The sequence below is a fragment of the Arvicola amphibius genome, chromosome 12 (genome assembly GCF_903992535.2).
Source record: "Arvicola amphibius chromosome 12, mArvAmp1.2, whole genome shotgun sequence".
Classification (NCBI taxonomy): domain Eukaryota; kingdom Metazoa; phylum Chordata; class Mammalia; order Rodentia; family Cricetidae; genus Arvicola; species Arvicola amphibius.
This window is the reverse complement of record NC_052058.2, coordinates 152,213,606-152,230,478: the sequence shown is the minus strand read 5'-3', so window position 1 is coordinate 152,230,478 and position 16,873 is coordinate 152,213,606. Positions and strand designations below refer to the sequence as shown.

General features: G+C 50.2%; 1 protein-coding gene across 2 annotated transcripts in view; it reads right to left on the bottom strand.

Annotated features, from left to right (window-relative positions):
- Positions 1-8,914: 8,914 nt before the first annotated feature.
- Positions 8,915-16,873, bottom strand: part of Alpk3 (alpha kinase 3) — a 41,784-nt gene continuing 33,825 nt past the window's right edge. For both annotated transcript variants that reach the window (XM_038314236.1, XM_038314237.1), the window contains 5 exons: positions 14,378-14,658; positions 12,892-12,980; positions 11,906-12,129; positions 9,790-9,838; positions 8,915-9,260 (listed from right to left, as the gene is read on the bottom strand). In XM_038314236.1, the coding sequence (XP_038170164.1) occupies positions 8,915-9,260; positions 9,790-9,838; positions 11,906-12,129; positions 12,892-12,980; positions 14,378-14,658 (989 nt within the window). The remainder of the gene's footprint in view (positions 9,261-9,789; positions 9,839-11,905; positions 12,130-12,891; positions 12,981-14,377; positions 14,659-16,873) is intronic.

The following is a 16,873-nucleotide window of genomic DNA, read 5'->3' as shown; positions in this document are numbered from 1 at the left end:
ATGGCCTGAAACTCACCATGTAGCCACAGATGACCTTGAACTTTTGATCCTCTGCCTCCAATGCCCTAATGCTGGGATTACAGGCTTGAGTATCCACCATGCCTGATTTATACAGAGCTGGTGATCAACTCAGGCCCTTATACAAGTACTCTAGCACCTGAGTTGATCCCCACGTACCATGACTGACCTGGAAACACTCCTTCCACTTTGTCATGCCTACAGAAGCAAGGCTCGTCACCCCATGCCTTCAGGTCCATGACTAGGAGAATGTGTAGGTGCCTAACCAGCTCATGGGTCAGCAGGCTCCTGTGTCATCTCCTAGTGGTTCCCACCAGTCTTCCGTTCCCCAGGCAGAGCCAACTTCCTCCCAGACAGATGAGAGCTGGAAAGTCAGCAGTCAGGGTCAGGAACAGAGGTATGTTGCTAGTCACCACCCTGTAGGGACTGGAAAGACAGCAGGGCCCCAGCATGAAGGAGAAAAGCGGTGTGTGAGGGGTTCTGAGTTAGATCATTGAGTTCCAGGAGATGGGGCAACCATATGGTTACTCGAGAACTTCATGGATGGCAAGCTGATCACGCAGAGCTCTGTCTGCACTGTCTCAGAGAATCCAGTCACAAAGACTCTGTGAAGTAGGCACTGCCTGTCTTCTTTCCACAGAGGTGTGGCAGGGAGCCAGCACCATAAGGGAGTGACTGCTTGGGGGAGAAACAACATGAGGTGAACCGACCGTGCAGCTGTACCCCATATTGGGATTTAGGGAATCTAAGTTTGCTCTTGAGGAATTGGTGGTGATCTGAAAGAAAATGGCCCCCAAAGAGTATTGTAGAATATTAAAGGTGTGTTACATTTGTTTATGCTGTGGAACATTTGTTTTAATAATGCAAAGATGTGTTGCATTCTTCTATGTTGCATTTGTTTGGCTCTGTGAAGCTGTGTCACTTTGCCTGTCTAAAACATCTGATTGGTCTGAATGGCCAATAGCTGAGCAGGAGAGAGATAGACTGGGCTAGCAGGGAGAGAGAATAAATAGAAGGAGGAAAAGAGGGATAAGAAAGCAAGAGAAGCCGGGCGGCGGTGGCGCACACCTTTAATCCCAGCACTCGGGAGGCAGAGGCAGGCGGATCTCTGTGAGTTCGAGGCCAGCCTGGTCTACAAGAGCTAGTTCCAGGACAGGCTCCAAAGCTACAGAGAAACCCTGTCTCGAAAAACCAAAAAAAAAAAAAAAAAAAAAGAAAGCAAGAGAGATCAAGGAGCTAGGAAAGAAGGGACCAGCCGCCCAGCCAGCCACAGAGTAAGAGTGGAAGTAAGAGATACAGAAGTAAGAAAAGGAAAAAACCCAGAGGCCAAAGGTAGATGGGTTAATTTAAGAAAAGCTGGCTAGAAATAAGCCAAACTAAAACCAGGCATTCAAAAGAAAGAATAAAACTTCATGTATTTATTCGGGAGCAGGGTGGCAGTTCCCCCAAAAGAGTAAAGAGCCAAAAAGTGAAAAAAAAAAAAACCTACAAAAGGAAATGACACTATTAGGAGGCGTGGCTTTGTTGGAGTGGGTGTGGCCTTGTTGGAGGAAGTGTGTTACTGTGGGGGCGGGCTTTGCTGTCTCACATATGCTCAAGCCACACCCAGTGGGACAGTCCACTTCCTGTTGCCTGCAAGATTAGGAGCCTCAGTTACTTTTTCTTTCTTTTTTTAAAGATTTATTTATTTATTATGCATACAATGTGCTGCTGGCATGTATGCCCACACACCAGAAGAGGGACCAGATCTCATTACAGATGGTTGTGAGCCACCATATGGTTGCTGGGAATTGAACTCAGGTCCTCTGGAAGAGCAAGCAGAGCTCTTAACCTCTGAGCCATCTCTCGAGCCCCCTCAGCTACTTTTCCAGCACCATATCTGCCTTCATGCCGACGTGTTGCACCATGATGATAATGGACTGAACCTCTGACCTCTAAGTGAGCCATCCCAATTGAATGTTTTCCTTTATAAGTGTTGCCATGGTCACGGTGTCTCTTCACAGCAATAGAAACCCTAAAACAGTATCTAACCCTTGTTTCCATTTTGTCTGCTGCTCGGTGGCCAGGATGGATTCTGGCCCAAACTTGGACGCCTCCATTGTGAAATACATACAGTCTCTGCTCATGATCTGTACTGCAAAGGACATTGTGTCCCTGGATGACTTTCCAAGTGAGCCCCAGTGTGAATTCTGTGAGGGATGACTGTACCAGGCAGCCAGCCCAACACCCTGAGTAAGAGCCCAACTACTCCAAGAACACGGTCTGCCTGGATGACCCCCATGACCCTGGGGTCCCCGAGAGAACAGTGCAATGCCGTGTCGGCCAGGTTGAAGGCCTGTATGGCTGGAGCCTGCTTCTGCTCAGCTACACAGGGGAAATGAAGAGCATGTCCTGCAGCCTGCCAAATCCTCTGTGGGCTGTGGGCCAGCAGGAGAGGAGGCCCTGATGTTGCCTCCCAGGTAACTTTGCTTCCTGTTGGTTCAGAAGAGAGCAGCTGTGAGCCGCCACCTACCCCACCATAGCCCATGGAGGGTAGGTGCCACAAAAGGGGTCTTGGGCTGTGCAGCAGCAGCCTAGATAAGTGGTAACCAATTGTTTCTTTGACCATTCTGGCTCACCAGGAGCAGGAAGCTGGGAAAAGGCTCCCATAACAGAGGCCAAGACCTGGCGATCTGCTCCCCACTGATCTCCTGCCTGCTTCAGGAATCCCATGGAGGACCTGAGCTGGTCTGTTCCAGTCAGAATCTTTATCAGAAATGGTGAAACTAAAGAGGTTTAGCATGCATCCAGGGCATTTAATTTGGCCAGAACTGTCACCTTCTTGAATTAATGGGGACATATTCCATCATGGGCCTGGATGTGTTACATTATTATTGTTGTTGTTATTTACTGGGTTTTTTTTTTTTTTTGACAAAGGTTCCTCTGAAGCCCTGACTGTCCTGGAATTTACTTTGTAGACCAGGCTGCCCTTGAATTCAGAGATCTGCTTGCCTCTGCCTCCTGAGTGCTGGGATTAAAAGCATACACCATCACTGCCCAGTTTACCAATTAATTATTAAAAAGCAGAGTGGAGTAGTGGATGACACCATTATCTCGGTTCAGAAGCCATACAGTCACCCCCTGTTAAAACTCCGCTAGCCACCCACGGCCTCCTCATGTGTGGTACACATCCCCTGCTGTGTATTAGCACTCGGGCAGCAGAGGTAGGTGGATCTCTGTGAGTTCGAGGCCAACCTGGTCTACAAGAGCTAGTTCTAGGACAGCTAGGGCTGTTACACAGAGAAACCCTCTCTTGAAAGAACAGAAAAAAGAAAAAAGAAAGAAAGAAAGAAAGAAAGAAAGAAAGAAAGAAAGGAAGGAAGACTATTCCTAAACTCTATTGGCTCCAGGACATTTGGTACTAGTAAGAAGTACCTCCTGCCCAGAGACAGTGGCAACCACAAAGCCACAAAAGGTCAGGTGACTCAGCAGTCTCCACAAGAGAACTCTCTTAATTTTGTATGTATGGGGGTGGGGGTTGGGTTTCTGGGGAGGCGGAATTGCATATACATGTGTGCACGTGTGTACGTGCGTGCAGAGGCCTGTGCATGTGCTACTGGGCATCCTGCTCCATCACTCCCTTTGTTACAGGGCTCTCACTGCACTTGGAGCTAGGCTAGACACCAAGGAGCCCCAGTGATTCCTGTCCCTGTCTCCCACCACCCAGCACTGGGGTTCCAGGGGATGCTTTGGCCACACCCAACTTGTTTTTGAGATTATAATGTAATCATAACATCCCTCCCTCCCCTTTCCCCCATCCAAGCCCTCCCATGTATGCACCCCTTCCCATTCTCCTCCAAATCATGCCTTCTTTACTCATTGTTATTGCATGCATATATGTATGTGTATATGCATGTATATCCCTAAATATAACCTGTGTGTCCACATAGTGTTCCTTGTAGGTTTGTTTTTAGGGCTGACCATTAGGCACTAGACAACCGATTGGTGTGCTTTTCCCTAGGGAGTCCCACCTCTCTCCATCTCAGCTTTCCCCCGCTGCCTATGGTTCTTTGTGTAGGGCTGAGGTCTCACAGGCTTTTCCCCATCCAGTTTGGCACATCTGTTGGTGTCCCATTTGTTCAGCTCACATTCGGGCAGTCATGTCAGCGAGACTTTATGGGTGTAGCTTCTCTCCCCTTCCACAGGAGGGAAAGAAGGAACCTTGCTGTGGTTCCGTGGAAATCTTTTTGCAGCTTGCATCCATTGATTGGGCTTAAAAATAAACCCAGATGTCTATTCTGCAAAATTGGAAATCGGCCCCTAGTTGAAACACAGCCTCGCCCAGCAGCATACAGAGCGCTCCAAACACAAGCTGACAGGAATATTTCCTTGGTGCCCTGGCAGGAGACAGCCTCCCTTTGCTGATGCTATGCTAAGGTTCTGCCAATGAGCTGAGTCCACTCTCTGCAGCTGTAGAGATAGAAGCAGCATCTCATGAGGAAAAGAAGAAACTGTGCCCAGAGGAAACCACACAGAATAGAGGAAACATACTGTTCAGTAAGCAGACACTTGTGAGATGTTGCTCAGGAAGATGAGCTGCGGAATTCTGGCTCAGATCATATTTGCTGATGCACACACTCACCGGAGTTGCTTCATCCAGTATAGAACCTCACGAACCCCGGCAGTTTCCCCCATTTTTGAGTAGCGTGAATCTGGGACAAATATTGGCCTATGCTAGGTCACATCAAAGACCAAAAGAGCTGCTGTACTTATGTGTGCCTATAGTCCCAGGGACTTGGGAGGCTGGGACGGAAGAGCCATCTGAGGATAGAGGATGGGGCCAAGCTAGGAAACACAAATCACAAAGACCAACACAAGAAAAACAGAAGTCCTAAGATTACAGGAGACAAAAATGTTTTTTGGGGTCCCTAGCTTGCATCCATCCCCACCTGCCTATTTTCAGGCAGGACAAAGAAGATGGACCCCCCCCCCCACTCCGTCTGTGAGGAGTAGGTGAGGCTCTGCGGGCTTCCCCTGGAGTACTGGCTAGCAGGGCTGCCCCCTTGCTCAGCAGTGGAGAAGCAGAGTTGGGTGGGTGACTAACAGACTTGGGTGTAGGAACCAGCCTTGGAGCTGTGGTTTATCAATGGCTGAGTCCTAGGAGTAGGAAAAGGTCAGGCAGTCCCTGAGTGGTACCTATGTAAAGGCATTTGATTGGACCAATAGGCCAGTCTCAGCTGCCACGGTAAAAGTCAGGATCTCCTACTCAATTTCTAGACTTTACCTGCAGAGGAAATCAGGCAACCAAATACCTCTTTGAAGGAAGCCCTTATTCTTACAACCAGATGCACACTGTGAGGGCTCCTTCCAGCCTCCTCCAAGAGATGTGTTACGTCTGTGGTCTGTATGGCAGGGGGAGCAGCAGTTTCCCCGGATGCCTTAATACACTCGTGTGTGTGTGTGTGTGTGAGAGAGAGAGAGAGAGAGAGAGAGAGAGAGAGAGAGAGAGAGAGAGAGAGAATATATGACTTGAAAATGCAAGCAGCACATACTCCTTGAGAAAGTTCTGGTGGAAAATGGGTCTGTTAAGGTCTTTTTTTTTTTTTAACTCCCTTTGTGCTATGAGTCAAACTCTTTGCTATTAAGGTCCATTTTTTGACTGATCAGTCTAGAAGGTTGCCAGCTCCTAGCTGGGCCTAAATCAAGTTGAAAGCTCTCCAGCTGGGAAGGCTACTGATCTAACTGGTTCTGCCACCAGGCTGCCAGATCCAACAGTGCTGAGGTGTTTATCTGTGGCACACTGGGGAATTACATGGGCAGTGCTAGAGAGAGCTCACAGTTAAGCCCTAGCAAGAAAAATATGGTAGAGAGTCCAGAATTTGGAACCAAATATGATGTTCTAGTCAACAAGAATTACCCTTTTGAGAAGCAGCTCTCCAGCTCCCTGCTAGGTCCCCAAGAGAGATAGATATCCACCTTCAAAGATGCAGTAGGCTTTGGTGAAAGCCAAGGCAGTCACCATTCAGGGTCCTTAGACCCCTGAGCAACCCGTGAAAAGAGGTTATGGATACAGCTGGCCGGAACTCTCCAGGAGAAAGAAAATGTTGCTACATGACAGGACGGAGAGTTTCTGGCATTGCCACGTCCAACAGAAGGTCCTGTCACACAGACAAGACTCCTAAGGGGCCATACATGAGAACTGAACCCAAGAGGCCAAAATCCAGGAGGGTCTATAATTACGGTTGAGTTTGGTTTATCTTGCCAGTTCACGGAGTGCAGAATTTCAAGGTGGGATTATGATTATAAACTGAAAAGCCATAGCTAGCGGCACCCGGCTTTGACAATGGCAGCCTCATCAATAGACTCAGGGTTGGTAGTTGGGTACTGAGCCTGTCCCTCTCTAAGCAGGGAACTGGGTTTTGGCTGAATGTGGGTGCGGGAACAGAACACAGGGGGAAGTCTTTGTGTCTGCATCGGGCGGTATCTGTCAGCATTGCCAACCAAATCCTTTTCATCCTTCTACTCTCCATCCGAGAGGAACCCCCTTAGCCTGGGTGTGGCACACCTGCAATCCCAGCACTTTGGAGGTTCAGGGCCAGTCTCTCAACTACTACGGATAGTGAGTTTGAAGCCAGCCTGGGCTACCTGAGATGCTGTTTCGAAAATAATCCCCAACTTTTGGAATGCTGCCTCTCTCCCACCCTGTGAGTCCCTGAGTCCCAGACTAGAATTTGAATTTTGGTGGAGGAAACTATTGGGGATAAAGGGAGCAGCCACTGGGAGCTGCGCAGGCTCCTTCCTTTCCCTAAGCTAATCGATCTACTGTTTGGTTCTGTGAGTGATCTACTCCAATATCCTTCCCATAGCTGTTTTCTCCACTAAGTTGGTCCAAGTTATAATTTCTGTTGCTTAAAATCCACATCCTGAAAGATACACATCTCTCCCAAAGTGATGCATGTTGCCTTTCAAAAGCCACCAGTCTAGGTCTGGCATACAGCAGGCGCTTAGTACCCGTCTGATGAATGAATAAATGCATATGTGGTGACCCAGCTCTTACTGGATGTTCAGGCTGCTAGAACTGGGGCACACTGGGTAAGAAGAAAAAGTGAGGAGTCACCTGAGCAGGGAGGATGTAGAGAAGTTACAAGCTTCCCCATGGAAAGGGAAGCTTCAGTCAAGGAAAGGCCTGAGTGAGGTCAGAGCAGGGCGGGGCGGGACAGGGCTGGGCGGGGCAGGTCATGAGCTTTTGCTGAGGAGGAGGAAAGGACCAGCGAGTAGGAGAAAGGCAGATGCTGTGCTGCTGGGCTCCTCATGCTGGTGGAAGTGGCAGAGGTGAAGTTTCTGCTGAGCCCCTAGCTCTGCTCTTCTCGGATCCCTTCCTTCCAGTTCCTTTTTCCAAATGAAGGCTCAATCCCGAAGGGATTGAGTCCCGGACACCTGCTGCAGGGCAGGAGCCATCAGCTCCATTTGTAGCACTGACTGTCCAGCTGTGGCCACAGATGACCGAACCCAAATCAGGCTAGGAGCCAAATCAGATCCATTTTGCTACAGGCCCAGGGACACCAAAGAGACTGCTTGACCCTTCATAATCGATGCTCACACCAGATGAGGGCAACAATCAGGACACACAGTTGCTGCCTTTATTGCATAACAAGGTGGGGAGGGTGGGCAGGCTAGCTCCAGACCTATCCCATCCTGGGTCTCAAGGAGGGGTGTCTAGAAAGACCCAGGGGGCTGGACCCAGCACAGAAATTCCCTGGGAACCCACACCTGAGAATCTGGAGTTGAGCCCCAGGATCAAGAGCAAATGGTTGGAGGTAGGTACAGAGACATCTTTCTCTACCAGAGCACACTGAAGATCGTGACCCTCCTGGAACGCCGTGTCCCCTGCCTTAGGAGGAAGAGCCCCGTCTTCCAGTGCTTTAGGACAGAGATGTGACATTGACTGCAACCTCACGGCTTTCAGAACAGAGCACAAGGTGCCTCCAAGTCAAAGCCATCCCTCTGCCTCCAGCTGTTCACATGCCCTCATGCTACCTCTCTCCTCCTGAGCAGAGAACCTGGGAGAACCAGGGCAGAGTGCGCTGCGGTGGAGTGAAGCCAGAGAGGCTGTTCCTCCCCTAGCCATTGGTGGGGAGGTCAGGATGGAAGGAGCCCTTGGACGAAGGAACAAGCGAAAGCTGGCGAAGGGCCGGCAGCAGACTGCATTGGGTTCAAGGCTGGGAAGAGGGTATGAGCAAGGGAGCATGGGAAAGAAGCGAGTGCCAGAGTGACAAGAACATATACCATCAAAAAAAAAAAAAAAAAAAAAAAAAAAAAAAACAAGAGCAAACAGAAACACTGCAAAGACACGGTGGGCGGCTCCAGAAGGGCTCTGGGCCCCATCTGGACTCAGGACAGGTTAGTCGCAGGATGAGCAATGCTGAGTGAGGCAAAGCTGGCAGGAGAAACCCTGAGAGTCACAAGGCTAGACCCCACAGGCAGTCTAGTGCCCTGAGGACAGGGAGAGAGCCAGGATAAGCAGGGGTAAAAAGGTGAATGCTGGCCCGCAGGCCCCAGAGTGCAACGTTTGCTTGTGTGGGGCTTGGGCCAAGAGTGCAGAACTCATGCGAGGACTCAGGGAGCCTCCAGCAGTGGCAAGTGTAAACTTCAATGAGGGCCGAGGCCACCAGGCACTTGGAGGTGGGCCCCACGTGAGGCCTGGGAGCCTTGGGCAACCATGGCACTGGAAGAGGCCAACAGGTCATGTACCATGCCCAAAGCCTTTCAATGAGGTGAAATTACTGAGAGGTCCCCAAGAGGTAGCTGCTTTGGGCACCTTCTCTGTTTAGTCCTGAAGTGAAAACGTCTCCATCTGGTTCAAGCTGCTTCCTGTTGGTCTACTCTCAGGTAGAGCCCCCCAAGCCTCCCGTGGGGGCTACCGCATGCCCTGAGCCTTAGAGCTCCCCTCTTGGGTGGGCGCCTGTCCTACTAACTGAACGGTGACTGCCTCAGAGACCTGAGGTGTGGCCTTGAAGCTTGGAGCACTCTTCCGGGAACCCTGAGGACTGGGAACGCCTTTCTTCTGTGGCTGGGGACTCAGCTGGGAGCCTTTCCTGCCAGCAGATGGACTCTTGGAGCCTTTGGCCTTGGCTTGGGGGTGGACAGCCTCGGGGCCCTTGAGAGGCTTCAGCTGCAGCATCTCGCAGTAGGTGTTGCATTGGTGGGACGAAGCAAACTGGTCCAGCAGGGCAGGGAAACAGCTCTCCTTGAGGCCTTGGTATCTGTAGCCAAACACAAGAACTGAGTGGACCCTGCTGTGTCACAGGCTGGTCCATCATAGCTGGCCTTGGGACGTCTGACGTCAGAGTGTTGTATTGTACCAGAGTGCTACCTCAGGTGGTTTCCCCCCAAACCCAAACTTAAAATGGGTTCCTCGTATCCCGACACATAGGAGTCATCAAATGGGCCATTTTTCTAAATGTAGATTGTTATAGTCTGGGGGTCCGACTGTCTAGTTGGTCTAGTAGCATGACCCTTGCTCATCTATATCCTGTACCTGTTTCAAAGATGAAGGAAGTGGAAGAGGGCCCAGAAGTGCAGGAAGCTTTCAGGGTGAGCACTGTGGGGTTATGGGGTGGTGAGGATCAGTATCCCCAGGGTGTTAGCAGTTACCACATGGCCACAGGTTCACGTGACTGGGATTGTACAGCCCCAGGCCCAGCACCTCTGGGATGGAGAGTCATGAGGAGTTAGGGCATCTGACACCCCGAGAAGACCCTATAAGACATTCTGTCGCCAAGAACCACTCACCCTCGAAGTTTGGTGGCAATCTGGACATCGGTCATCTTCCAGCCAACCCCTGGGGGAAGAAAGTAGAGGGTTGAAGGCAGCCTGGCCAGCTGCCAGGGCCCTGTCACCGTGCCACCTTAGAAAGGAACTTCTAAGTTGACCGGAGCCAACTCTGCAAGCGGGCTTTTATAGGCCAGGCCAGTCCACAGAGTGGATCATTCTTGGGCTCTGGACTGAAATATTCTCCTTCCTCTCAACAGGGTAGCCGTCCGAGCAGGGAAGAGAAGGTAGCAATGAGACCAGCAGAAACACAACACTGGCTAAGCGCACTCAGGAAGGCAAGAACTCTAAGGAACCAGGGAGTTGGCTAGGTAAAGGCAGCCTTGGAGAGCACACACAGCCTGGCACAACAGGGACAGGGGACAATCTTTCATGAAGGGTAGTCTGTAAGCATCTCAGCATTGAGGTTTGGGCCTCTGATCCTCTGTCCCCATTTCTAAGCTGCCCAGCATCTCTCTGGGATCAGGCAGATCTAGATTTAAATTTGAACTCTATCACTTCTGAGCTGTATGAACTTAATAAGCCACGTCTATTTTACGTTATCCTAATGGTCCCTTATACTAGCGTAGAATTTTAGCTTGCAAACGACCTTCCCAAAGGCAGGGTCTCCATGCTGACTGCACCATTCCAGAGAATAAAAAGCAATTATGGCTGGGTGGTGGTGGCGCACGCCTTTAATCCCGGCACTCGGGAGGCAGAGGCAGGCGGATCTCAGAGTTCAAGGCCAGCATGGTCTACAAGAGCTAGTTCCAGGACAGGCTCTAGAAACTACAGTGAAACCCTATCTCAAAAAACAAAACAAAACAAAAAGGCAATTATGTCCCAGAGGGATTAGTGGCTTCACCTGCCTGAGCTTTGCTTCCCTTCTGGTTGGTTGTTTTGCTGTGTGTTGTTTTTTTTTTTGCTTACAAGAGAGCTTGCTAATTTCCTGACTCAGTTTCTCTAGTGCTGAGATGATAAGTGTGTGCTCTGAGTTCATATAGTGAATGGTGGTGGCTTGGTGTGTCACCTAGCTACACACACACACACACACACACACACACACACTTTCTGAGAAAGCCGGGCAACCCAAGTCATGATGGAAGGAAAGAATCAACCCAACCAAGCTCTGCCTCAACACACACATCCCCCCCCCACATACATATATACCCCACACACATCCCCCCCACATCCCCCCCACATCTCCCCCCACATCCCCCACACACATCCCCGCACACACACACACATCCCCCCACATCCCCCCCCCAATCACTTCTCAGGTGGCCTAGGCTATCTCCAAGTTCACCATGTAGCCAAGGATGACCACAAACTCCTGATCTTCCTGTCTCTACTTGCTGGGATTGCGGTTCATCTGTGTTTGAGATGGAGTCTTACTTGTTGCTCAGACTGGCTGCAAAAGGAATTCTTCTGCTTTGGCTTCACAGTTCCAGGTGTATAGGTACACAGCACTATGTATGGCAATAAAGCCTTTTGTGCTATGGTAACAGGGAGTTTGGGAGGTTTGGGAAGTGAGAGAGTCGAGGCAAGGCGGCAGGGAAAGGAGGTATCGGAAAGCCGACTGGGGGTTTTGAGTTAGATCCCGTCTAATGCTCTAGAAAATAAGCAAGTGGCCTGAGCTCCTTTAAGTGCAACTGGCACCAGGGTGCCGTTGGGTGCACCTGCAGTCCCCGTGCTTGGGAGACAGGAGGCCAGTCTAGTCTACATATCGGGTTCCAGGCCAGCCAGGGCTAGACAGCAAGAACTGTCTCAAACACAAAAACTAAAACAAACAAAAATCCAACTATTTTACGTAACTTTGCATAATAAAAAACAACTGAGATCTGAAACCAATCTTTTTCCATTTTAGGTAGGCCTGGATTTCACTCCTTTAAACATAACGACATTACAAACTGGGTCCACCAGGCCGTGGTATCTATAGCTAAGGGTTGCATGCATGCAGTCTCTGCCCGATCTCAGTTATAATAAAATCACTAACACAAAGGAGGCTCCGTGGTTGTGAGCCGGCCAGCATGCTCTGAGCTCTGCCTTCTCCACATGCTTCCACACCATGGGCCCCGTGCACCCTCGGCCCTCATACCTGCCAAATCGGTCACAAGGAAGCTGCCATTCGTCCACTGGTACAGCCAGTGCTGGAAGGTCTGGCATTTCTGCATGGCCTCCGAGCTGCTAGATGCTGTTGGGGCCCCAGCCCAGCCCCCTTGCCGGGAACAGTAAGACTGCAGGGGCTTGCCCAGGTCTTCCTCCAGCGTAGCATATGGTATGCTGTTTGCAGGCCGGTAGATCAAGTACAGTGGGATGATCCTAAAGACAGTGGTACCCTGCGGTAAGTCGGAAGAGTGGCCACAGAGGGGACCGTCCCCCTGCCCTGCTCATTCTCTATCTAAAAGACGGGACCTTCCTGGAGACAGCGCTCAGCCCTGGGGACAGAAGGAGCATGGAAAATGGCCGCTCACTTCAGAGTTGGGCCCGTTCTCTGTGGTCAGTAGGACTAAAATTAAACCCTGCTGTGGCCCCAAGCAGCCTGTGTTTGGGTGAGGGCTGGGGAAAGTGTGTGCAAATAGAAAGGACACCTGCGGGAAGGATTTAAGGGACGGCAGCAAGGATTGATGGCTTGATGCCAGCGGGAGACCAGACGTGAGGAGGCATTCACAGTTCACGCCAAGAGTCCACGCTGCCCCACCCCTGCCCACCTGCCACATTAGAATCTTCCCCATATGCCTAGCTTACCCACCCCGGCCCCTCTGCGGAGCCCCAGAATCTGCACAACACGCAAAATCTGGCCTAAAGGTGAGGGGAAGGAATCTTGTTGGTGCTTTTGTGTGTGTGTGTGTGTGTGTGTGTGTGTGAGAGAGAGAGAGAGAGAGAGAGAGAGAGAGAGAGAGTTTCCTAAAGTGGATAGTGAATCTTGATGTCATTGCTTCCAAATGAGGGAGCTGAGCGTGGGGCAGCTGTGAGGCCATCTGTACCTGGTTGGAAAAACGGAGGGCCCTGGGTGGTTGTGAAATCACTTCCACAAGCCCATGGCATGTACTACACAACACCCCCCCCCCTTGGAATACTTACTCAGGTACCTCCCCAAAACCAGGCGCTGCCCGGGCTTCAGCTGCAAAGATTTTGCAGTACTCCCTACTCATGTTCTGGATTTTGCACCCCTGTGGATTAGAAGAAAGCAAATCTCATCAGCCAGGAAGTTCCACAGCTGTCTGAGTGAATGAATGGCTGCCTGCCAGCGGCCTGCAGGGAGAATTCCAGCCCCGTGGAAAGTAAGGCTCAGGGCTTCAGGTTTTCTTCTCTGCGCCTAATTTTCTCTTATGAATAACAATGCACTATGGGCTTTTTGTCAAATTTAAGTTTTCAAAGTGGTTTCTGAACTGGGTGTACTGGAGCCTTAATACTAGGGAATGGTGTCCCAGGGACCCCTCTGCAGAATGTGGGGTAGACTCTCCTCCCTGCCCACACTATTCCCTTTTATTTGGCATAGCAAGGCTTCAGTGAGATTGGATTTGAAGAAGGAGAAAGGCTTCTGCTACAAAAAGGATAATGTGGAGGCTGGAGAGGTAGATCCACGGTTGACTGGTCTTCCAGAGGACCTAGGTTTGGTTCCCAGGCTTACGTGGCCCCTACCACCAGCTCAGGGGGTTTGACACCCTTGTTTCAGTGTCTCTCTCTCTCTCTCACACACACACACACACACACACACACACACAAATAGGCAAAACAGCCATACACATACAAAAATTATTATTATTATTGTTGTTGTTGTTTTTGGAGTCAGGGTTTCTCTGTAGCTTTGAAGCCTGTCCTGGACCTCGCTCTGTAGACCAGGCTGCCCTCAAACTCATAGGAATCCACCTGTCTGCCTCCCAAGTGCTGGGATTAAAGGTGTGCGCCACCACTACCTGGTTAAAAAAGAATTTTAATTGGGTATAATAGCACATCCCTTTAATCTCAGCACTCAGGAGGCAGGGCCAGGTGGCTCTCTGAGAGTTTAAAACCAGCCTGGTCTACAGAGCAAGTTCCAGGTCAGCCAGAGCTACGTAGAAAAATCCTGACTCAAAAGACAATGTAAGAGCATTTGCTGAGTTCAAATCCCAAGGACCCATGTAAAAAGTCAGCCTTGGCTACGTGCAATCCTGTATCTGGGCTGCTAGGTCTTACTGGCTGCCAGCCTAGCTGCAGGTTCAGTAAGAGACCCTGTTTTAATTGGATAAAGCAGAGAGTGGCAGGGCAGGATACCCAACATCCTTCTCTGTCTTCTGCATGGGTACACGTGTGTGCACACAGCACACGCACACACACACAAAGATAATTTGAAAAGTAGGTTGCAAATAGTCCTGAGACTAACTACCGCTTTCTGAGGCCAAGAGTCTGGATTCACGGTTCCATCTCAGCCAGTGCCTGAAGCCTACCCTAGAAGCCTCATGAACTTGGAACAGAAGTGGCGTCTATCACTGTGTGGGGCTTCCAAAAGAACCCAGGCTGGGGAAGGAGAAACGGTAAGAGAGTACAGGGAGGGCACATGAGGGGGAGGGGAAAGGGAGAACAGTACCTGGATAGTGACGTCATAGTTTCTGCCCAGAAGAGAAGTCTCACTGCTGGGTCCAAACACAAGCAGGCTGGACACCTTGATGACACACGTACGGCCGGATTCGAAGATGGGTTCTAGCCCATAGATGACCTTGGCCTGGGAAGCCTTCTGAAGGCCACATCCATGTCTACCCCCTCGGAGTTCCTCGCTCACCAATCGCCCAAAGAGCTTGTCCCCCCAGCAGCCAGAGTCAGCCAGACCCTTGGCAAACACCATGGGGGTCATCTCAATCTCTTCTCCAACTGAAGGGGAACAGGAGAGACATAGGGACTCACATCTCCGGCCTGACTGATCCAGGGTCCACAGGACCAAAAGGGCTCAAATAGTCCCCATGCTGTCCAGCCGGCATCTCCTGCCTGACCAGTGCAGGGTTCATAGGAAGGACAGGGCTTGGGATGAAAAACTGTCACACGGGAGGGTGTTTGGGGCAGAAGCTACCTGATGGGACTCCTACCACTTAACGTTGCTCCTATGGCACCTATGGGTGAGGACTCAGCAGGAGCCTGCAGAAGGCCAGCGTCTCTTTTTTATTTATTTACTTTTTATTTGCTTGTTTGTTGATTTGTTGAGACAGGGTTTCTCTGTGCAACAGCCCTAGCTGTCCTGGAACTAGCTCTTGTAGGCCAGGCTGGCCTCAGACTCACAGAGATCTGCCTGCCTCTGCCTTCTGAGTGCTGGGATTAAAGGCGTGTGCTACTACTGCCTGGCAGCCAACATCTTCCATGGCATTTGTAGATCATCAGAATGACCTCGCAGAGTTAAGTGTTTTAAGCAAATAAATCAATGACTGTATTTCAGCCAACATGTTTGATGAAGAAAAATTTACCGGATCAATTCAATAGCAGTGACCAGCACTAGACCTTAGTGTGGTTATGAATCGCGTTTCCCACTAAAAGGAAGCAGAACTCCCTGAAGAAACAACTGGTTCCAAGGCTCAACAGGAAGTTTATGGTATGGGTCTAGAACATTGTATGCCACCAGGAAAGAAGAACGTGACCATGAACAACTGAGAAGCCAGGCCTTTCATCCTAGGTACTTGGGAGGCTGAGGTCGCAGGACCACAGGGTCAGAGCCTGCCTGGGCTACTGTGGGTGAACTTCAGGCCAGTGTAGGCAACTTACTGAGGCTCTGTCTCAAAATAAAAGGTAAGAAAGGGGGTTGGAGATAAGTTTAATAGGTGAGCATCTGCCAGGCCCTGGGTTCAATCCCCACCACTGTAAAAACAAAACAACAATGAAAAACCTACATAAGAGTTGTCATAAGAGCGTAAGAGCCGACCAAAGGGGCCCCCATCTGGCCCAAAATGAAGCAATTTTAGCAACAAAGAAAATAATTAGCGTGAGGCATTATGCATATCAAATATGCCAAAGCCCACTAGGTCATAACGGTAATTAAAAAACCTCCCAGCCCCCTGGAAAAAATAACAAGCCTCACTGGTCACCCTGGAGGCTTCCCAGAGATAAACTCATTATTCTGAAGCTGTAGCTACAAGGGAAGCAAGCACTTAGCCTTCCCTTCTCTTGGAAAACTCGACTGGTGAAGGAAGACGAAGTGGTCCATGCTGTGACTCCCAAAGAGACGATGGACTTAGGCAATCCCATCAGTGACCACTAAGTCAGCCCACATGACAAAGTGGGGTGGGGAACAATATTGCTGAACTTTGCAGAGGGGTTGCCAAACCCACTGAGCAATGAACATTACTGCAAGTGGAAGGATGTAGCAGTACCTGCCTCTGGCTAGGATGAAAGGGATAAACAGTACTCCTGTGAGTGGCAGCTTTTGTCTTTTTGGTTTCAGAGACAATGGCTCACTATACAGCCGAGGCAAACCTTGAACTCATAATCCTCCTGCCTGAGCATCCCAAGAGTTGGGGTTCTAAGCCTGTAATACTACATCCAGTCTGTGAATTATTCTTGCCAAGAAAACAAGCAAACAAACAAATAATACGTTACACCTGAATCTGAATCTGACCCAACTTCCTAATTCCAAGAATGGGTTGTAGCCCATAGATGCCCTTGGCCTGGGAAGCCTTCTGAAGGTCACATCCATGTTCACCCTCTCGGAGGAGTTCCTTGCTCACCAATTGCCCAAAGAACTTGTCCCCACCCCCGTCTTCATGCCCTAACACCCAGCAGCTATAGTCAGCCAGACCCTGGATTATTAGTTTTGAAGAAGCATATCGATGGAAGGATTTAGTACATGAAGACAGAGTGAACAAAATCGAGACCGTGAGAAACTGTACAGGGGTTGGGGAGAGGGCTCAGTGTGATGAATGCTTGCCACTAAGGCATGAGGACCTGAGTTATCCCCATTCAGGAAAGGCTGTCGTGAATCCTAGCCCTGGAGAGACAGAGACAGGAAGATCCCTGGGGGTTGCTGGCCAGCCAAACTGAAGAGACCCAGGTCTCACTGGGAGAGCTTGTCTCAAAAAGAGCAGCTCTCCTGAGGATCAACACT